At 44.8% G+C, this 22,388-nt stretch overlaps 1 protein-coding gene across 1 annotated transcript in view; it reads left to right on the top strand.

Moving 5' to 3' along the window:
- The window catches only part of LOC109478649 (pre-mRNA-processing-splicing factor 8-like), a 38,121-nt gene extending 16,797 nt beyond the window's left edge, over positions 1-21,324 (top strand). Inside the window, exons 19-43 of the mRNA XM_019780314.1 lie at positions 1,739-1,931; positions 2,747-2,934; positions 3,183-3,347; positions 3,627-3,847; positions 4,120-4,330; positions 5,032-5,208; positions 5,755-6,029; positions 6,761-6,989; positions 7,503-7,637; positions 8,163-8,327; positions 8,834-8,980; positions 9,454-9,614; positions 10,221-10,412; positions 10,839-11,076; positions 11,786-11,914; positions 12,460-12,573; positions 13,494-13,667; positions 13,873-13,965; positions 14,993-15,133; positions 15,900-16,103; positions 16,686-16,916; positions 17,404-17,520; positions 18,003-18,166; positions 18,509-18,711; positions 19,665-21,324. Coding sequence (XP_019635873.1) covers positions 1,739-1,931; positions 2,747-2,934; positions 3,183-3,347; positions 3,627-3,847; positions 4,120-4,330; positions 5,032-5,208; positions 5,755-6,029; positions 6,761-6,989; positions 7,503-7,637; positions 8,163-8,327; positions 8,834-8,980; positions 9,454-9,614; positions 10,221-10,412; positions 10,839-11,076; positions 11,786-11,914; positions 12,460-12,573; positions 13,494-13,667; positions 13,873-13,965; positions 14,993-15,133; positions 15,900-16,103; positions 16,686-16,916; positions 17,404-17,520; positions 18,003-18,166; positions 18,509-18,711; positions 19,665-19,819 — 4,422 coding nt within the window. The 3' untranslated portion in view covers positions 19,820-21,324. The remainder of the gene's footprint in view (positions 1-1,738; positions 1,932-2,746; positions 2,935-3,182; positions 3,348-3,626; positions 3,848-4,119; positions 4,331-5,031; positions 5,209-5,754; positions 6,030-6,760; positions 6,990-7,502; positions 7,638-8,162; positions 8,328-8,833; positions 8,981-9,453; positions 9,615-10,220; positions 10,413-10,838; positions 11,077-11,785; positions 11,915-12,459; positions 12,574-13,493; positions 13,668-13,872; positions 13,966-14,992; positions 15,134-15,899; positions 16,104-16,685; positions 16,917-17,403; positions 17,521-18,002; positions 18,167-18,508; positions 18,712-19,664) is intronic.
- The last annotated feature ends 1,064 nt before the right edge of the window (positions 21,325-22,388 follow it).

Here is a 22,388-nt window from a genome sequence, read left to right as displayed (position 1 = left end):
GAACTGGGACGGACTCTCGCTCCCTGGTCACTGCTGCTGCTGCCGCTGCTTTGCGTCTCTGTCTAGCCTCAACAATATTTTTACGACGTGTCTTTTCAAAGTTCTCCTGCGCAAGCTTGGTCAGCGAGCGCCAGCCACAGCGGTCCTGTGCTTGTTTCTCGAGTTGTTTAGGGGGTATGTCAGCATACTTGATGTTCTCCTTAATACTGTCTTTAAAACGTTTCTGAGGCCTACCCCTCTTTCTTTTCCCCTGGCAAAGCTCGCCGTACAAAAGTTGTTTAGGGATCCTAGTGTCATCCATACGGATGACATGTCCTGTCCACCGCAGTTGGGCTTTGAGTATGAGAGCTTCAATACTGATGGTTTCCGCTCTGTCAAGAATCTCAAGGTTAGACACCTTATCCTGCCAGCGAACTCCAAGGATCGAGCGCAGACTGCGCATATGAAAGCGCTCCAGCTGCTTGATATGTCTCTTATACAGAGTCCAAGTCTCACAGCCGTACAGGAGGCTGGGGATAACAACTGCGTGATAGACTTTCAACTTCGTGGATAACTTAACGTTATGCTGTTTCAAGACTCGAGTTCTCAGTCTGCCGAGTGCTTGGCTGGCTTTACAGATCCTGCTGTTGATCTCTTTATCGAGGGAGCCGTCATTGGAGATCACACTACCAAGGTAAGTAAACCCATCCACGGTCTTCAGTTGAGTACCCTCGATTGAGATACACGGGCCACGGGCTACAGAGAGTGGTGCAGGTTGAAGCAGAACTTCTGTCTTGCCAAGACTAATGGTGAGTCCAAAGAGGTCCGCTGCCTCAGCAAATTTGTTGACGAACATCTGAAGGACTGGCTCCTTGTGGGCCACCAGGGCGCAGTCGTCAGCAAATAGGGCCTCCAATATAGTTGTCACCACTGTCTTTGTCTTCGCCTTTAGCCGACGTAGGTCGAAGAGAGACCCATCTGTTCTGTACTTCAGGTGCACTCCATCTCTTACATCGCTCAAGGCCTGGTTGAGAACACAGGTGAAGAACAGGTTGAAGAGAATTGGGGCTAGCACACACCCCTGTTTGACACCGTTGGAGATTTCAAAAGTTTCAGATGCTTCTCCCCCACAGAGTACCATGCCTGTCATGTTTTAACAGACAGCAACATTGAACAATAGAGCCAAGTCAACAGACGTCGGCACGGTCCTTGAAATCAGGTTTCCCGCCGCCGTGCGTTTGGAAAAGACGCCGCGCCGTGGCTCATTCAAATTCGCTAGATTTTTTCCATGTCTTTACCCACGATTTTTGACCGTCAATGTTGACGGTAAGGACTAAAATTTTTACCGTCAGACGGGACAAATTACCGTCAATTGACGGTAAAACGGTCGCTGGCTAAAGCCCTGTTTAACAGTAACTTCCATCACAAGAAATAAGATTCACCCAAATTTTCAACTGTACAACTCCAGTCTTTGTCAAGGAATGAGTTTATAGATAGATAGATTCATTCCTCAGCTAACCGACATCTAGCACACCGCAGTCGTCCCTCAGGAAGACGTCTAGAGCTTGCATGGTTCCTGTTTAGAACTTCAGCTGATGGGGTTTGCTCTGTGGGCGTCTTCATGTGTTAGGAGGCTAAATGACATGAAGTTCTCACTTTTACACCTTTCCAATACATATCCCCCTGGCCAGTGATAACACAATAACCGTGCAGGTTGGAGTATATGGACATATATGACAGTATGTTTCCCATTTCGCAGGTGGGGATAGAGTTTATGGATCTGTACAGTCACCTCATCCCGGTGTACGATGTGGAGCCGCTGGAGAAGATCACGGATGCGTACCTGGACCAGTATCTCTGGTACGAGGCCGACAAGCGACGCCTGTTCCCTCCCTGGATCAAACCAGCCGACACAGAACCCCCGCCGCTACTGGTCTACAAGTGGTGCCAAGGTGAGTGTTTGAGGATTTGTTTGTTTGTTCGTGAGATACTATAGAAATGAACAAGAAGTAGTTAGGCCTTCAAGTACCAGTGTTATCAACCAAGAAATTGAGGTGTTCAAGAATTCATTCTTTCCTAGAACTATCGGAGAGTGGAACTCGCTGTCACCAAGTACAGTAGGGGCACTGTCAATAGATGGCTTTAAACAATGTATAGAGTTAGATGTTCAAAGCATTAAAAAATGACACGTTTGTTTTTTATTGAATTTCACAGGAATAAACAACCTTCAGGATGTGTGGGAGACAGGAGAATGGAGTGTAACGTGTTTGTTTGTTTGTTTATTTCCAGGGATAAACAACCTTCAGGATGTGTGGGAGACAGGAGAAGGGGAGTGTAACATGTTTGTTTATTTGTTTGTTTATTTCCAGGAATAAACAACCTTCAGAACGTGTGGGAGACAGGAGAAGGGGAGTGTGACGTGTTTGTTTATTTGTTTATTTGTTTTTAGAGATAAACAACCTCCAGGACGTGTGGGAGACAGGAGAGGGGGAGTGTAACGTGATGATGGAGTCTCAGTTTGAAAAGATGTATGAGAAAATCGATCTGACGCTCCTGAACAGACTCCTGCATCTCACCATTGTTTGCTTGTTTGTTTATTTGTTTATTTTTAGGAATAAACAACCTCCAGGATGTGTGGGAGACAGGAGAAGGGGAGTGTAACGTGATGATGGAGTCACAGTTTGAAAAGATGTACGAGAAAATCGATCTCACGCTCCTGAACAGACTCCTGCATCTCACCATTGTTTGTTTATTTGTTTGTTTTTAGGGATAAACAACCTTCAGGACGTGTGGGAGACAGGAGAAGGGGAGTGTAACGTGATGATGGAGTCACAGTTTGAGAAGATGTATGAGAAAATCGATCTGACGCTCCTGAACAGACTGCTGCGTCTGATCGTGGACCACAACATCGCCGACTACATGACTGCCAAGAACAATGTCGTCATCAACTACAAGGTCAGGAATCAATAGTTTGTGCTTATAAACCTGCATTTCCCCTCTGGTCTCTCAGTCACTGACGAAAGCTAGTGGGTACTAGTTGAAACGTCTGACGTTTTTCAAAATCATAGCCAGTTGCTTGAGTAACTGCTTTGTGGCGTAAGGTCAGGAAGCAATCAATAATGGTTTAAAAATTATTGATCAATCATGAACATTCATCGACGTATCTAATACAATCTTTCTGAATTGTTTTTTTGTATCTTCAGGACATGAACCACACCAACTCGTACGGGATAATCCGTGGCCTCCAGTTCGCCTCCTTCATTGTGCAGTACTATGGACTGGTGATGGACCTTCTGTTACTGGGTCTACAGCGTGCTAGCGAGATGGCAGGACCTCCACAGATGCCCAACGACTTCCTCACATACCAGGTAAACTTTAATATTTATCCTCTTCATCCCTTGTGAGACATAAGGCCTGACTTTTCCCTTCCATCTGGGTCCGTCCTTCGCCACCTTACCTGATTGCCAGGATGATCCCAATGGCCATCTGAAAAAGTTCTTCTCCATGTGGTTTTGGGTCTTCATTTTTCACCTTTCCCAACAAGCCCTATATCCAGTTTTAGGTACTCCTGTTGTCCATTTGTAATACTTGTCCACCCACCCCGTTTCTATGGATAGTTGCAATACCCTGATGAAATTTGTTTCCAGGACGTTGCCACGGAGACGTCCCACCCGGTGCGCCTGTTCTCGCGGTACATCGACCGGATCCACATCTTTTTCCGCTTCAGCGCGGAGGAGGCTCGGGACCTGATCCAGCGCTACCTGACGGAACACCCGGACCCAAACAACGAGAACATCGTTGGGTACAACAACAAGAAGTGCTGGCCGAGGGACGCAAGGATGAGGCTCATGAAGCACGATGTCAACCTGTAAGTCGGGAATTAAACTTTTTTTCGAAAAATTTAAAAAGATATTTTTTTTTAAATTAAAAAAAAATTTTTGAAAATTTAAAAAATCGAAAAATTTTTTAAAAGATTTTTCGAAAAATTACAAATAAAATTTTTTTTCGAAAATTTACTTTTTTTTGCATTGCACAGTGTGACTTATGAAGCATGCTCAAACAACCTAGTGAGAACATTGTATATTGCAGATGTTGTGAATTTTGATTATTGACAAATTTTATTTCTTCTCCTGTTCCCAGCGGCCGTGCAGTGTTCTGGGAGATGAAGAACCGCCTGCCCCGCTCGGTGACCACCATCGTTTGGGAGAACAGCTTCGTGTCTGTGTACAGCAAGGACAACCCCAACCTGCTGTTTAACATGTGCGGCTTCGAGTGCCGGATCCTGCCCAAGTGCCGCACAACCTACGAGGAGTTCACGCATCGCGATGGTGTCTGGAACCTGCAGAACGAGGTAGGAGAATTGGGATTGCATTTCGTACAACTAATTTGCAGGGCTTGAAATACTGGGTGCATCACCGTGCATGCACACCTTAGTGCACCAACTGTGTACCCAATTTTTTTCTGTGGGTGCACTGGCCCACCCAAATATTTTTCTACTAGGTATATTTATTTTGTAAGTATCAAATGGATAATACTATACAAGATATTTTTAGTGGCTAGGTGCCAGAAAAATAATAAAATCTGTAGTACTACTGTACTTGTTTTAAAGTTTGAAGTTAGTTCCCAATTCAGACTCAAGCTCAGAAGAGGAGCACTAAGATCTGTTATTAGCTTTTGTTTTATATGGTTAACCCAAAAAATGTTTTGTGCACCCAATTTTTAGGTTGGGTGCATCAGTGCACCTATTACCAAAAATGAATTTCGAGGCCTGATTTGCTTTCCAGTTGTAACCTAAGATCCCTGTTCTTTCTAGGTGACAAAGGAGCGTACGGCGCACTCTTTGCCTGATGTCGAAACTCAAGATTTAAGATTTCTTGTCTCTGTTCCAGGTGACTAAAGAGCGTACTGCGCAGTGTTTCCTGCGTGTGGACGATGAGTCCATGCAGAGGTTCCACAACCGTGTTCGGCAGATTTTGATGGCCTCCTGTTCCACCACTGTGTGTGCCATACCTTTCCAGTTCTAACCTAAGATCCCTGTCCTTTCTAATCCAGGTAACTAAAGAGCGTACTGCGCAGTGTTTCCTGCGTGTGGACGATGAGTCCATGCAGCGGTTCCACAACCGTGTTCGCCAGATCCTCATGGCATCCGGTTCCACCACCTTCACCAAGATTGTCAACAAGTGGAACACCGCCCTCATCGGACTCATGACATACTTCCGCGAGGCTGTGGTACGTTTGTTTGTTTGTTTTTGAGCTACATTATAAATGTACATTATCATCTACCACTAGATAAGCACATTGGCAGAACATACTGCACCTGCATTTTTGTTGGATGTTTGGTAAACGTTGCATCAGAATTTTGCCTGTTGCAGACGGCATCTTTTTTGAAACTACAGACGGGATGTTAACCAAATATACGCAAAATTGGCTTATATGAGACGTTCTGCCAAAGTGCTATACACAATACATTATTATTATGGGTTTTGTGAAGGTGCAGTACGCTCTGAAAGATACAGTAGCTACTTTCAGACTCAGAGTTGTAATGTCTTTGTGAATTTAAGCATCAAGGAACCAATAGAAATAGTGCAATGCACCTCAAGCTGTTCTATACACATGTATCTGTAAAGCCTGTAGGAAAAACAAGTTTTTGTACACCTCAATCCTTCAGGTTGATAACTCTGGTACTTCAGGGCCCTCCACAAGCAATGAAGTTAGGTTGCTCCTCCTCTACCCAAAACTGTACTTAAAGGCATCATTTCGTTCCTTATCCCCCAGGTGAACACCCAGGAGCTCCTTGACCTGCTGGTCAAGTGTGAGAACAAGATCCAAACCCGGATCAAGATCGGGCTCAACTCCAAGATGCCCTCCCGCTTCCCGCCCGTGGTGTTTTACACGCCGAAAGAGCTAGGGGGCCTCGGGATGCTGTCCATGGGCCACGTACTGATCCCACAGTCGGATCTGCGATGGTCTAAGCAGACCGACGTTGGCATCACGCATTTCAGATCAGGCATGAGCCACGACGAAGACCAACTCATCCCTAACTTGTACAGGTGAGTGGGTTATTTTTACTTTGATCTATTAAAAAAAACACATAACAACCAAAGGCTGAATTGCGTGTTTCTGTACAAATGGTGATTTTACTCCAAACGCACTGACTTCAAACAGTATCAGGTAAGACGTTCAGTTGTGTTTCATAAACTTAGAGGTGAAAAAAGGTCTTGATAGACACGCTGGCGTATGACAAGGGCTGGAGGGTCTGCACAGACTTCAAGCAGTATCAGGTAAGACATTCAGCCGTTTTCTGAAACTTAAGACGTGAAGAAAGGGGCCCCGGGATGCTGTCCATGGGCCACGTGCTGATCCCACAGTCGGATCTCCGATGGTCCAAACAGACCGACGTCGGCATCACGCATTTCCGATCTGGCATGAGCCATGATGAGGACCAGCTTATCCCCAACTTGTACAGGTGAGGGGTTAACTGTGCCTGGAAATGGTGTAAATTTTAAAAAAAATTAATTCATATTTATGTAGCAAGTGGAAGGACAGAGTTGGAGGGGATGGTCATATCTATGAATGTGTCGGAGTAAGAAGAAACAGCAGTAGTTTGTTAGGCTAGACCACCATGAATGTTCCCTCAGTGCTGCAATATTGGACATAAAACAGGAATAAAAGCTGTTTTTCTTTCTTTGTTAGTAGCTAAACATTCCCTGCTTGGTTTGTAGTCAGTGACTGGGAAATGAATCAGTTCTGTTTTTTATTCTTTGTTCTTTGTTCCCTGTAGGTACATCCAGCCGTGGGAGAGTGAGTTCATCGACTCTCAGCGCGTCTGGGCAGAGTACGCCCTCAAACGACAGGAGGCGAACGCGCAGAACCGTCGCCTGACCCTGGAGGACCTGGAAGACTCGTGGGACCGCGGGATTCCCCGCATCAACACACTCTTCCAGAAGGACAGACACACGCTGGCGTACGACAAGGGGTGGAGGGTCCGCACTGACTTCAAACAGTATCAGGTAAGACAGACGTTTAAAAAGTTTCTTTTGTCAGGATGTTAGCCACCAAATCAATGCAGACCATCCTCAGTCATAAATGGATTATAAAAAATAATCCACAAAAAGTCTGAACCTGACTTGCCCAGTAGAATCAGTGATAAGGTATCACAGCAAGTAATAGGTTATTTGTAGTTTGTGACATGACCTTGTGACACGACCTTGGCATTTTATAGCTGCCCCCCTCCCCCATAACCTGAAATAGAACAAGTCCTGGTGACATGAGCAGAGGCATTATCCCAAACTGTGAAAAAATTTTAAGTAACCGACCCAATACACTTAGCCTGAGTGTCAGCCTTGTTAGCTTTCGTCCGCTACCCAAGGTCCGCTCCCCAAGATCCTGTTGGCAGGGAGCGGACCTTGGGTAGTGGAAGAAAGCTAACAAGGCTGACACTCAGGCTACAATACACTAGTTTCTGAATTACAACATGACCCTGTGACCTTGACTGTTTTTTCCCGCCCCCCTCCCCCATCAAGGTGCTGAAGCAGAACCCGTTCTGGTGGACGCACCAGCGGCATGATGGGAAGCTGTGGAACCTGAACAACTACAGAACGGACATGATCCAGGCGCTCGGAGGCGTGGAGGGAATCCTGGAACACACGCTCTTCAAGGTAAAACTCTTCTATTTCATATCTCGTCTGTACAACTCCCCAAACTCCTCTCACACATGCTACATCCTGGAACCCACGCTCTTCAAGGTTTGTTAGTGTTCCGTATAACCGGTAAACCGCCTTTAGGCATAACACACCAGTTTTGTACATAGTGCAAGCTTCGTAAGATTGGACTGTAAGGTTTGAACCACTCACACCGGGAAGGACCCCTACGATTTTCGATAAGTGCAGTGGGTTCTTAAAGTGTGTGGGGTGTGGCTCTCCCTAAATATGGGACCTCCATTAGAATAGAAATATATGTACTTACTAAAAAGAGAATTGTTATATTATGTCAGCCAGGAACTACAGAAAAATATGTAAATTTGTTAATGTTTGTTTCAAAAAGAGAGAAGAGATCCTGTAGATATAGACGTAGTGCAGTAATGTAACACTTGTTCCTCCTACCCTTGTACCTCAGTTCATGTGGGGCATGAATATGCAATCAAGTTCATTGTCATTGTCAATAATAAAGAATTGAATTTTCAGGGCACATACTTCCCCACTTGGGAGGGTCTGTTCTGGGAGAAGGCGTCCGGCTTTGAGGAGTCGATGAAGTACAAGAAGCTGACCAATGCACAGAGATCCGGTCTGAACCAGATTCCCAACCGACGCTTCACCCTCTGGTGGTCTCCAACCATCAACAGGGCAAACGTAAGTAGATGTAGATGTCAGTTTTCTTAAAGGAAGTAGAGAAATGTCTTAGAGGTGAATATGACTTGTGTCATGCTGAAAAGTTGGAAGCTGAAAAACATCTTAGAGTTGAAAAAGTGGATCACTAAATGTCTCCAACCAATGTATATCCAATCAGTTTCCCTGTCTGAGAACAGAGTCATTGGTGTAGGTCACTTCTTCAGAATTTGGACACGACATCACTGAATATTATTTGTCACATGTACATGACTTAAAGGTGAAATTATATTTGCAAAATGTTTTAAATGATTAACAAATATTTAAATTTCTGCCAAATTGATATGTTGTAAAGGTTTAGAAATTCAGGAAAAGAGATTTTTGGTAAAACCGACTCACCCACAACCTTGGCTGTTCCATTTGTTGCAGTTGCACTTTAACCTTTATTCTTTGACCTGGCAGGTGTACTTTAACCTTTACCCTTCGACCCCTGCAGGTGTACTTTAACCTTTCCCCTTTGCCCCTTGCAGGTGTACGTGGGATTCCAGGTGCAGCTGGATCTGACCGGGATCTTCATGCATGGCAAGATCCCCACGCTGAAGATCTCTCTGATCCAGATCTTCCGCGCTCACTTGTGGCAGAAAATCCACGAGAGCGTGGTCATGGATCTGTGCCAGGTAATGCTTGTTCAGTTTTATGAAACAAGTTCAAGCTGCTATTTCCAATGCAAGAGATTGGAATGACCCAAATTTTTGACTGTACAACTCCATTATTTGTCAAGGAATGAACAATCCACCACTTTCATGACGTCACACAGATAACACACGTGACTCCATGGCAGAAAGTCTGGCGACCACCCAACCTACCACCCTGGAAGTACAATTTCTAATATGTAGGAAATTGCAGTTCAAACTTGTTTCATATTGACTTCTACCAACCAGATGTCTGTCACCATGGTAACTGGTGCTGTAGCAGACACCGTATGTTGTTGGGTTTGATTATGTAGCATATTTGGAGGGTATTGTCTGAGCTGAACAGTAGGCTGTTAGGCTAGACCATTACTTTAGTGACAGTGAAAGTTCTCAACTGTACCTGTTCCCAGGGTTGGGTAAAAGTGAAAGTGCTCACCTGTCCTATTGTGTCCCCCCAGGTGTTTGACCAGGAGCTGGATGCCCTGGAGATTGAGACAGTTCAGAAGGAGACCATCCATCCCAGGAAGTCTTACAAGATGAACAGCTCGTGTGCCGACATCTTACTGTTCGCCGCCTACAAGTGGAACGTCTCCAAACCATCGCTCCTCGCAGACTCCAAGTAAGTGATTCGTCTTAGGGAATCTTGTTCTGTCTTAAGAAATTCTGTCTTTTTTCCTCTTCTCAAGAAATCTTGTTGTCTGTCTAAGCAATCTTTTACTTTGTCATAGCAAATCTTGTCATATGCCTTATGGATTTTGGTCCTCTGCCTTAAGAAATATTGTCCTTTGTCTTGTGTCTAAGAAATCTTGTCCTCTGCCTAGTCTTTATTTTGTCCTTTGTCTATAAGAAATCTTCCTCTGTCTTGTTGAAATCTTGTGTTCTTGTAACGTCAAGATTTCACTAGACAACAAGACTTCACAGAACTAGAAATACTGGCTAGACACACACAAGAAAACACACAGGTACCAATACGACCTGGCCATGACTGTTTGTTCAACTTTTGGTCCAACACAAAGAAAGTTCCCTCAGCTAAAGCTTCTGACCAGTCACTCTGGTCTTCCTCAGTAGACTGACCCAGTGAGGCTTGTCATGTGGCTTCAACCCTGGTTCAGTCTTACTGAGGAAGACCAGAGTGAGTGGTTGTAATCAAACGTTTCAACTCTAAACATGTAACTACCAACAAAAATTAATCTTTATAGTAACGTGTTTGTTTTTTGGTTGCCAGGGATACGATGGACAGCACGACAACACAGAAGTACTGGCTGGACGTGCAGCTGCGTTGGGGCGACTATGATTCCCACGACATCGAGCGCTACGCCCGCGCCAAGTTCCTGGACTACACGACAGACAACATGAGTATCTACCCCTCACCCACCGGCCTCATGATCGCGATAGACCTGGCTTATAACCTACACAGGTGGGCAGTTTGTTACTTTGTGTGTGTGTCTGTGTTTGTGTGTGTGTGTGTGTGCGTGTGTGTGTGTGAGTGTGTGTGTGTCTGTGTGTGTTTGTGTGTGTCTGTGTGTGTATGTATGTGTGTGTGTGTTACGGTGTGTGTGTGTGTGTGCCTGTGTCTGTGTGTGTGTTTGTGTGTGCGAGTGTGTGTGTGTGTGTGCCTGTGCTTGTGTGTGCATGTGAGTGTGTGTGTGTGTGTGTGTGTGTGTTTGTGCATGTGTCTGTGTGAGTTTGTGCATGTCTGTGTGTGTTAGTGTGTGTGTGTGTTCAATCATCCTACTTTAAATGCTGAGTGCAAAGACATGTACCATTTGTTAAAGTCTTTAGTCATCTTGACCTTGCTGACCTTGACCTCTAACCTCTGACCTGCCCTCTGACCCCACCTTAGTGCATACGGGAACTGGTTCCCGGGTTGCAAGCCGCTGATCCAGCAGGCCATGGCGAAGATCATGAAGGCCAACCCTGCGCTGTACGTGCTCCGGGAGCGGATACGCAAGGGCCTGCAGCTCTACTCCTCCGAGCCCACCGAGCCGTACCTGTCATCCCAGAACTACGGAGAACTGTTCTCCAACCAGATCATCTGGTTTGTGGACGACACCAATGTCTACAGGGTCACCATACACAAGGTAGGAACACCAACGGTTAGGTGTGATACATGTACATATAGGTTGTTGGATGTAATGTAGCCGACCGAGCCGTACCTGAGCTCGCAGAACTACGGGGAACTGTTCTCCAACCAGATCATCTGGTTTGTGGACGACACTAATGTCTACAGGGTCACCATACACAAGGTAGGAACACAGTTAGGTGTGGGAACAAGGTAGGAACTCCAACGGTTAGGTTTGACAGGTTGTTCGATGTAGCCAACCTAAAATATTGGGTGGATCACATTTAGAACCAGAACTACAGAGAACTCTTCTCCAACCAGATCATCTGGTTTGTGGATGACACCAACGTCTACAGGGTCACCATACACAAGGTAGGAACATTCGCAGAAGGAAAACATATTGTTTTTGCTCAGTTTCCTCTTCTCCAAACACAGAAGGTCAATGACCTGGACCAGACCTCTGTCACCATCATTATGATAACTGGTGCTGTAGCAGACACCGTATGGTGCCGGGTTACATTATGTAGCAGGACAGAGTTGGGGAGCCTGCTTGCCATACATGAATGAATTGACTTTTACTAGTTTTAGTTAGAATAAACAGAGCAGTAGTTTGTTAGGCAAGACCAGGTGAAGGTAAACGAATGCACTGCAAATGTTACCTTTTCTAGTTTTTGATGTATTAGTATTCAAAAATGCCTGTTCTCATCTGATTTTGCCTTGTTCTGCAGACGTTTGAGGGCAACTTGACGACAAAGCCCATCAACGGAGCCATCTTCATCTTCAACCCCAGAACAGGACAGCTGTTCCTTAAGATCATCCACACCTCCGTCTGGGCAGGGCAGAAACGTCTCGGACAGGTGAGAACTTTCACTTTTAATCTTGTAATCGAATCTCTTCAGAGTAGACACCTGTTCCTTTTCGTGTGACTGAGTGTATTCATCCAAAACAAAGACTGGTACTGTCCAGTGAGTTGTAAATTTGGTTAACCAGCACGTCGGCAGAACGTACTGCACCTGCGCGAAACTTAATGCATTGTACACAGCACTTCGGTAGAACGTCTCATTTAAGGTTGTATCTGCCCATATAAGGAAAACATTTTGTCTGTAGTTTCCAAATGTTATGTCGGAAATTATCTCCTCTGCAACAGCCAAAATTCTCATACAACGTTGACCAAAAATCCATCGAAAACCGTGAAAATACAGGGTTCTGCGCAGGTGCAGTACGTTCTGCTGACATGCTTGGTTAACCCCAGTTCCTTTATGTCACATGACAAGAGAACTCCAAGACAAGATCTCACTGGGTTGAAGAAGAGACAAAGTACGTCTCGAAAGCTCCCCAGAGTAGCTCTGTTTGTTGTGTGTTTCGTTATATTTGTTAAAAGTAAGCGTCTGTCCTGTTACAGCTGGCCAAGTGGAAAACTGCAGAAGAGGTGGCTGCCTTGATCCGATCCCTGCCGGTGGAGGAACAGCCCAAACAGATCATCGTCACCAGGAAGGGCATGTTGGATCCACTCGAGGTTAGTACAAACAAACAAACAAACAAACAAACAAACAATCAGTAAACAAGCCGCCAGGGGGCCCAAAATCTAATCATTTCGAGGTCTCATCAAGACCTACCCATCTGCCAAATATGAAGAATATCCATTTAAGCCTTTTCGAGTTTACAGACAGACAGACACACCCACACACAGACGAACACCCATGAAAACATAACCTTCTTGGCAAAGTTAACAAATCAACAGTATTGAATGTTGGCTGGACATTGTGTCATTGGAAGACACTTTTCCTGACTCCACCCAGGTGTAAAATGGGTACCAGACTTTGGTTGGGGAGGTAAAAGGCAGTGGAAGGAGAGGGATGGGTTCCACCTTCCAATACTGTGCCCTAGACACAGTGAATCAACAACCCACTGTCCCTACATCCTGAAAAAGGCTATGGGACAACCTTTACCTTTTATAATACTTTACAAACCTTACAAACCAAAACATAAACATTAGATTGTGGTTGTAGATAAGATTTGAATTATGATAAAATTCTGTTATGTTTCAAAGCAGAAGAAAGGAAAGGAAATTTTTGCAACCCAAAAGCGTTGCAACCTTTTCTACCTGTTGCGTCAATGTTTCCGCAAATCCGGAATACTGTTATCTCAATCAGTTTAATAAATCGAACCATTTTGTTATCATGAAAGTTCATCTGTGTTGGTAGTTACATGTTTAAAGTTAAAACTTTTGGTCCAACACAAAAAATTCTCTCACCTAGAGCTTTCGACCAGACACTCTGGTCTTCCTCAGTAGACTGACCCAGTGAAGCTTGTCACGTGGCTTCTTTGAAGTGCGATGTCAACACTGGGTCAAAGGTATCTGGTAGATGATGTCGGCCCCCGTCGTGGTTCAGTGTAGGGTGATGGGCCCTGAACCATTTTGTTCTTTTGCTCCAGGTTCATCTGCTTGACTTCCCCAACATCGTCATCAAGGGCAGCGAACTGCAGCTTCCATTCCAGGCTTGCCTGAAGGTGGAGAAGTTTGGGGACCTGATTCTGAAGGCCACCGAACCTCAGATGGTTCTGTTCAACCTCTACGATGACTGGCTAAAAACTATCTCGTCTTACACGGTAAGTGTGGGGAGGGGGGCACACTATACAGTAGTCCTATGGTAGTGTGGTACAGGACAAAAGTTTGGAGACCTGATTCTGTAGGCCACAGAGCCACAGATGGTCCTATTCAACCTCTACGACGACTGGCTCAAAACTATCTCGTCCTACACGGTAAGTGTGGGGAGGGGGGCATACCGTACAATAGTACTGTTGTTCAGGGCAGAAGTTTGGAGACCTGATTCTGAAGGCCACCGAACCACAGATGGTCTTATTCAACCTCTACGACGACTGGCTCAAAACTATCTCGTCTTACATGGTAAGTGTGGGGAGGGTGGCACACTGTACAGTTTTGTAGTTCTGTTGTTCAGGGCAGAAGTTTGGAGACCTGATTCTGAAGGCCACAGAGCCGCAGATGGTTCTTAATCAACCTCTACGACAACTGGCTCAAAACTATCCCATCTTATACAGTAGGTGTGGGGAGGGGGGCACATATGTGGGGAGGGGGGCAATACATTACAAGTACAGTTACGTAGTATTGTAGACAACCATGAAGACAAGTTATAATTCAAAAAGGCCACACTGACTTAATTTTAGGGATGACATCCTCTAAACACCCCCAAACTAGTGCGCAGGGGCAAATTAAAAAAAAATTTCAGCCAGAAAAAAATAAATTACAGCTAAATTACAGGAATACAAAGCTGGTTAATGTGAATTTGCTGTAGTACACGGCGACTTTACGACAAGCCGGCACATGCTGACCTTCTGGGACATTTATGAGTCAGCACTAGAGCTGTGTACCTAAACAAATTTTAGGTACAGGTACAGGTACAGGTACACAGGTTTAGGTACAGGTCCGGACCTGAACCTGTACCTGAACAATTCGACCAATTTATATGCTCTTCTGAACTCCTTCAATAACAAAAAAACATAAATAAACTTGATAGTTAAGGTTTATTCTTTGTTTATGGCGAATGCTCAGATAAAATATAGGCAAAACTAAGATGTTTTTGTTTTCATGAACACACTGTCCTTACACAGGCACCCATTGTTAACCAGCTATTTAAACATTTGAGGTCACAAATAGGCATAAAATTGGTGTGAAATTGTTTAGGTACAGTACCGGTACTGAGGGATTAGGTATTTTGGACCTGTACCTAATCAATTTTTCCGGTACAGTATCGGTACTGCGTACCGGTACACAGCTCTAGTCAGCACTGTACTGAGTTCTTGAGTTCCGTGGAGCTTCGGTAGCCTGGGTACCATCCTCCATATCTGTACAATTAAATTAGTGTGAAGGTGACCAAGTAGCAGTTTTAAGTCCTGTATTTCCTTGATTCCTGCAGGCCTTCTCTCGTCTCATCCTGATCCTGAGAGCTCTACACGTCAACAACGACCGGACCAAGGTGGTCCTGAAACCGGACAAGACAACAATCACCGAGCCGCACCACATCTGGCCAACACTCAGCGATGAGGAGTGGATCAAGGTTGGTTTGTTTTATTCATGAAACACCTTGTCATGAGAAAGGAGGTCAGGGTCAGACAAAAGATAACAAGATACACTTGAACATACAGCGTGAGGTTGGATGCTCACCTGCTAAGAAGCTCTTTGCGACTTGACGTGCCTTTCAGCACCAAGAGTAGTTGAGATCGTCAGTCAGGGCCACCTTTCCTTGGGCGTTTCATCCTCTAACCCTGATACACCCTCTAGGTGGGAGGACGGCAGCGTGGACGTCTCCACGGTGCCTCTCTTCTACTCTTCTCTGAGCTATGATGACTCCTTTCCTCTCCATATCTTCTCGTTTCTCTTAATCCAAAGCCAGAAGCTGCATTTTTCCACTTCCTCTGTTACCTGCTTCACTACTTGGGCCTGGCTAATGGAAAAGTCTCTGCATAAGTTCGTAAGAGATCTCGCTGCAAAGTTGGAACAAATTCATATAGTCATACAGGGTCTGTGTCATATTCCTTCCACAAACAGTTTTACAAAGAACACAGTGTCATAGAAAATTGTGACAATAGTCTGTGTCCATTCATTTTGGTTGTTCTGTAGGGAATGGGCATAGTGGTTCACAACCTTTCTCAAGACCAAAAGGTTGATTGAATTCCAAGGATCAGTGGCAATACGAGAAGAAAAGTGTCATTTCCTTTGTACTTATTGAAGTTTGCTAGGATTAAGCACAAGAGACAGCTACAACATTAGAGCTTTGAGCCTTGTTTCTAGTGGTTTCAAAATATCTTTCCTTCTCCCTGCAGGTGGAAGTTCAGCTGAAGGACCTGATCCTGGCGGACTATGGGAAGAAGAACAACGTGAACGTGGCGTCGCTGACGCAGTCCGAGATCCGTGACATCATCCTCGGGATGGAGATCTCCGCGCCGTCGCAGCAGCGGCAGCAGATCGCAGAGATCGAGAAACAGACGAAGGAACAGTCGCAGCTCACGGCCACCACAACTAGAACGGTCAGTTTGTGTGTTTGTTTGTTTGTTTAGGATCTCCATTAATGTGAATTTCACACTGTCCATAGTGAATTGTGATAGTTAGGGCTGTAGTTAGATGAGGTGGAGAAACAGAGGAAGGAACAGTCACAGCTCACGGCCACCACCACAAGAACGGTACGTTTGTTTATTATTATTAGGCCTAGAAAAAGGAATTGCTGTGTTTCCTGTTACCCGACTGACCCTAGAAAAAAACCACAGACTCTAGCCTATTTTTCTGTGGATCCCTGCAAGGGTTGTACAAACAGTTTTCCAACAGGCTGTAGTGCATGAGGCTAGACCAACCCAAGTCTCCAAAAATCTAAGCAAGAACGACAAAGCATTTGATTTTTTCCTGCGACATTTGGCAAAAAAAGTTTCCAATAAATATTTGTTAACCTTAGGTAGCCTTTTTTTCTTTTTATTCTTATATGTAATTAAGAAAGGTTTTAATGTAAGCGTTCTTTTCTAACAACAAGGCATAATTTAGCCTATGGCTGCCAGTCCTTTGTAAGTTTTAACAATAAACCGTTTGAATATAATTGGGACATTTCCCCCCGGTTACAGGTGAACAAACATGGTGACGAGATCATCACCTCCACCCTCAGTAACTACGAGCGCGCGACGTTCTCCTCCAAGACGGAGTGGCGAGTCCGCGCGATCTCGGCCACCAACCTGCACCTGCGCACAAACCACATCTACGTGTCCTCAGACGACATTAAGGAGACAGGATACACCTACATCCTACCCAAGAACATCCTCAAGAAGTTCATCGTCATCTCGGACCTGAGAGCACAGGTGACTTGGAGAAAGTGGGAAAAAGAAAGTGAAAAAAAGGAAGAAAAAGTTGGTTGGACTGGAAGAAATCTTCTTCAGATGTCACTGCTCTGTCTGAATGTAGTTTGGTCTGGTTTGTACAACATATTAATATTAATGTGGGAAGGGTAATTGAATAAATGGAGGGGAGGGAGGGAGGGAGGATGGATGGATGGATGGATGGATGGATGGATGGATGGATGGATGAACCACAAAAGGAATGAAAGCCAGGACTTGGAGAAAGAAGTCAAAGATTATCTCTTAGACCTGACATCTCAGCAGTGCATTTCCATATGGAGGTGTTTGTGTGTGTGTGTTTCCACATACTTGTGGTTAGCATAACATAAAGGTCTGGATGGGTTATGTTGATACTTGGTATGTGGGTAGGCCTTGGAAAGAGGAAGCTGCAGGTTGATTCTGCTGATTTTTGAAGGTGCAGGCTGATTTTGTTTTGTTCTTGTTGTTCCAGATCGCAGGTTACCTGTACGGAGTGAGCCCACCTGACAACCCCCAGGTGAAGGAGATCAGGTGTATAGTGATGGTTCCACAGTGGGGAACACACCAGACTGTACACCTGCCTAACCAGGTACGCATAATTAGCTCACCTGTGTAGGCCATGTTGATTTGATTATATGGATGACATCCTCTGGAAACCCCAAAACTGATGCGAGCGTGCGAATTAAAAAAGTTGCTTTCGTTATGAAATCTACATGGTTTTGAAGGTTGAACAAATAACACAGAGTATGGTTTGGCGAATAATCTAGTCTTCAATTTCTTGCTGTATGCATGTCTGTTGCCTTATAGGAGCTGTTGGGAAAATGCATACAGTCAAAAAGAGATTCACAAATGGACATAACAACTTAACAAAAACTCAAATATTTTATAGAAGTGTGAGAAGTTCGATTTCTTGTCCATTTTGATTTCTAGTCTATTTTACTGGCTGAGGTTGAATTGGAGAACTCTCTAAATGCATTATTTCAGGGTGGTGGATATATCTGACCTGCTTGTAGAATTAAGTACTACTAAATAGACTGAACAATCTTTGACATGTAAAATTTTCCCCAACAGCTGCCTCAGCATGAGTACCTTAAGGAGATGGAGCCACTGGGCTGGGTGCACACGCAGCCGAACGAGTCACCGCAGCTGTCTCCACAGGACGTCACCACCCACGCCAAAATCATGGCGGACAACCCGTCCTGGGACGGAGAGAAAACCATCATCATCACGTGCAGGTGAGTTAGAAGGAAAGGAAAGTGATCTCGATCCAGTTTTCGCTCACTAAAGAGCTCATCTTCCACTGGTCGTGACAGAGAAGACAAATGTTGAGTATATACTGGTTCATTGTACTGTTCATAACTCTCTTTGACAAGCACAATGAACAGTGGACCACAGCCACAACAGCTGGGATTCAAACACTTGGTCCAGAGCCAGGGTTGCTATCTACTGGACTATGCTCGATACTAGTTTAAGTTGATGATGATGATGGAAGTAAAAGTTAAAGTTCATGATAAATGATATTAAATGATAGTGAAACACAGGTCCAAACCTAACACGTACTTCCCTTTCCCACCCAGTTTCACGCCCGGATCCTGCTCCCTGACTGCCTACAAGCTGACGCCGAGCGGCTACGAGTGGGGTCGACAGAACACGGACAAGGGAAACAACCCGAAGGGCTACCTGCCTTCCCACTACGAGCGCGTACAGATGCTGCTGTCTGATCGCTTCCTCGGGTTCTTCATGGTCCCCTCACAGGGATCCTGGAACTACAACTTTATGGGTCAGTTTGGTTTTTAAAAAATGAAGGCTTTGTGGGTGTGGGTGTGTTTGTGCATGTGTGTGTGTGTGTGTGTGTGCGTGTGTGTGTGTTTGTGCATGTGTGTGTGTGTGTACATGTGTGCATGTGTGTGTGTGTATCTGTCCAACCGCTTCCTGGAGTTCTTCAAGTTTCCATCGCAGGGGTCCTGGAACTACAACTTCATGGGTCAGTTTGGTTTTTAAAAACTGAAGGCTTCGCGAGTGTGTGTGAGTGTGTGTGTGCGTGTGTGTGTGTGTGTGTGTGTGTGTGCATGATCCCCTCGTAGGGATCCTGGAACTACAATTTCATGGGTTAGTCCTCTTTGTTTTTTAAGACTGGAGGTTTTGTGTGTGTGTGTGTGTGTGAGTGTGTTTGTGCACGGTTGTGTGTGTGTGTGTGTGTGTGTACTTGTGTGTGTGTACATGTGTGTGTGTTTGTGTGTGTGTGTGTGTGTACATGTGTGTACGAGCGTGTGTATGTGTGTGTGCACACGCATTTGTGTGTGTGTGTGTGTGTGTGCGTGTGTGTCTGTGTGTGTACATGTGTGTGTGTGTGTGTGTGCTTGTATCTGTCTGATTGCTTCCTCGGGTTCTTCATGGTCCCCTCACAAGGATCCTGGAACTACAACTTAATGGGTTAGTTTGGTTTTTAAAAACTGAAGGCTTTGTGTGCGTGTTTGTGTGTGTTTGTGTTGGTGCGTGTATGTGTGTGTGTGTGTGCGTCTTTGTGTGTGTGTTTGTGCATGTGTGCGTGTGTGTTTGTGTGTGTGTGTGTGTGTGTGTGTGTGTGTGTGTGTGTGCGCGTGTGTGCATGGTCGCCTCGTAAGGATCCTTAAACTACAACTTCATGGGTCAGTTTGGGGGGGGTGTTTGTGCATGTGAGTGTGCACGTCATTCCTTTTTTTCCACACTGACCATTCCTTGTATTTTCCTCAGGCGTGCGTCACGACCCCAACATGCACTTCGAGCTCCAGCTTGCCAACCCGAAGGAGTTCTACCACGAGGTTCACCGACCTTCTCACTTCATGAACTTCGCTTCCATCGAGGAAGGCGAAGTCTTGGGCACAGACAGGGAGGACCTCTTCGCGTAAAACGGCTCCGACCCAGAGGTGTCGCCAAAAACGTCCCTGCCACGACAAAGGGTTTAATCGAAGTCTTTTAACAAATATTTTTAACCATACACACAATACTGGTGAGACCCCCCAAAGTTTGCTACTCTGGGTAGCTTTCAAGACACACTCATGTTTCTTCGTCAACCCTCTTGCGTAAAATGGTCCCGTAACAATGGCTCTGCCCTCTGCCAAAAAGGGTTGAAGTCTTTTGACAAATGTTTTAAACCACACATACCGGTACAACAAAATGAGTTTTCAACTATGGGGAGCTTTTGAAACACACCCTGTCTTTTCATCAACCCAGTAAAGTCAGATCCCGTCTTGGAGTTGTCTGATTTTCTAAAGTGAAGCAGCTTTGTACAAAATCAATCTTTTTGACAGGATAAAATCTTATCTTTTGGCATAAAGACCATCCAAAAAGTGGCTCCTCCGTTGAGGTATAGCCTGTAATGTTTCTGTCATAAACAAAGGGATGAAAATCTATATTAACATCCGAGTTCTTGAAATGAAGCAGTTTTGCACTGAAAAAGCTCTTCATGGAACAGAAAGTTATCAGGGTGCTTTCGTGGGAAACTTCTTGGTGTAGCATTATCCTTGTGTTGTGGAAAGGACCTAATATCTTTTGCAGCGGTGTACATGCTAAGAAAACACTCAAAGGTTTTGTGGTAAAAGATTTCTTTGTGACACGTGTATCTAGTATAGAATGGAGAAACGTGGTAGTTTACATGTAAGTCATAGGGAAGGTAAGTCCTGTACAGTCATACAGATGTGTGTGGGTTTTGTTTTTTTTCAAAGTAGTATAAGATCTCTAAATTGTCCAAGAAGACTGGGATAGTAGCTGTGACATAGTGGCAGTGGTGTCAAATTTAACAGTATATTAGCAGGTGTTAGTTCATACTCTTGTATTACGATTTTGGGTGAAATATTCTCAAGATCTGTTGAGTGCACTATCACACAAAAAACGTCTTTGGAACCAGCAAAGATATTTGCAGGGGGGAGTGTTGTAGGCACTAAGAGAATAAGTGCAAAGTGTAAAGGCAGTTTTCTAACTCCAAGTAGCTTCAGTAGTAGCAAAATTAAGGATACGGAAAATACATAAGTAAAATGTTAAGAAATCATGGGAAGTTTTAATGTACAGTTGAGTTAAACGGGGAGGTTTCTTAAATACGAGAACTGAAAAACAGCATTTTGTAACCGATGCATTCCAATCTTAGAGTGTGTTATATCAAGTGTACCACATAACATGTTGGCTGACATGTTGAATATAATACTTGGCTTACTGCCTAATACTTGTACTGTAGATTATTGTGACTCTTCATATTTGTCCTTACACTTAACACTAGTCTGTGGGTTTGAAATTTCACGTCGGCAATTCTGTGATACCACAGTTAAGTTGCTTGAGTGACTATTTCTTGTGTATGATCATAAACACCTGAAGGCCTTCGGTAGGCCACCCCATCTTATTTCGGTCTTGGGAGAAAAAACTACTTAAGGTACCAAACTAGTATGGCAAGATGTGTAATTTTGTGATGCAAATAAAACTGTAAGTACAGTACGTGTGTCTATCTTTTATATGTTAATTACATGTACTATCATGAAAGTTCATCTGTGTTGGTAGTTACATGTTAAAACTTTTGGTCCAACACAAAAAAAGTTCTCTCACCTAGAGCTTTTGACCAGCCACTCTGGTCTTCCTCAGTAGACTGACCCAGTGAGGCTTGTCACGTGGCTTCTTTGAAGTGTGAGCTCTAGGTGAGAGAACTTTTTTGTGTTGGACCAAAAGTTTTAACTTTAAACACTTAATTACATGTAGTTAAGTAAACATCAAATCTCAGAACTCCACAACTTTACATTCCGCCAGTTTTTATCCGGGTCTGTCTGTATTAAAATCAGTACTATTTGTATTCGGAAAAGCTCCGAAGTCGGTGATCAGACTTTTGACAGTGTCTCGCCCCTGACATACCGGTATCTGCTTGGAGATAGCTGCAGTCCAAAAATCAAATCCAGCCGCTTGCAGAGTCAAGTTCCGTTTATATATAGCCCCCCGCAGTATGTAGCCTGGTTACCAGTCTCCACAGGGCGGCTTAGGGGTGTCTTACCGGCCCCAGTCTAGCCTGGTTACCGTTCTCCACAGGCCAGCTTAGGAGTGTCTTACAAGCCCCAGTCTAGCCTGGGTACCGTTCTCCACAGGCCGGCTAAGGGGTGTCTTACCGGGCCCCCAGTCTGGCCTGGTTACCGTTTTCTCCAGGCCGGCTTATGGGTGTGTACATGGGAGCGGGCCAAGAACTGCCCATACTTAATACACTGTACATGGGAGCGGCCCCGTTTGTCGAGCCCCTTAGTAAGTAAAGGCCTCTCTTGACATGCACAATCTTTCCAGCTTACGCACTAATTTAAACCGACCCCTTTAAGGTAGATATATGCTGTGGTGTGTTGGCTCGGAGCCCAGTCGCCTCCCACGGCCACTACCGCCCACCTATACTCTCCAAGCAGAGGTTGGTGGGGGGAAGATCGTCACCGTTTTATATATGCCTCGTTTTATATATGC

This window comes from Branchiostoma belcheri, unplaced genomic scaffold (assembly GCF_001625305.1).
Source record: "Branchiostoma belcheri isolate BF01 breed outbred unplaced genomic scaffold, Haploidv18h27 scaffold449, whole genome shotgun sequence".
In the NCBI taxonomy this organism is placed as follows: domain Eukaryota; kingdom Metazoa; phylum Chordata; class Leptocardii; order Amphioxiformes; family Branchiostomatidae; genus Branchiostoma; species Branchiostoma belcheri.
This window is presented reverse-complemented; position numbering and strand designations above follow the sequence as displayed.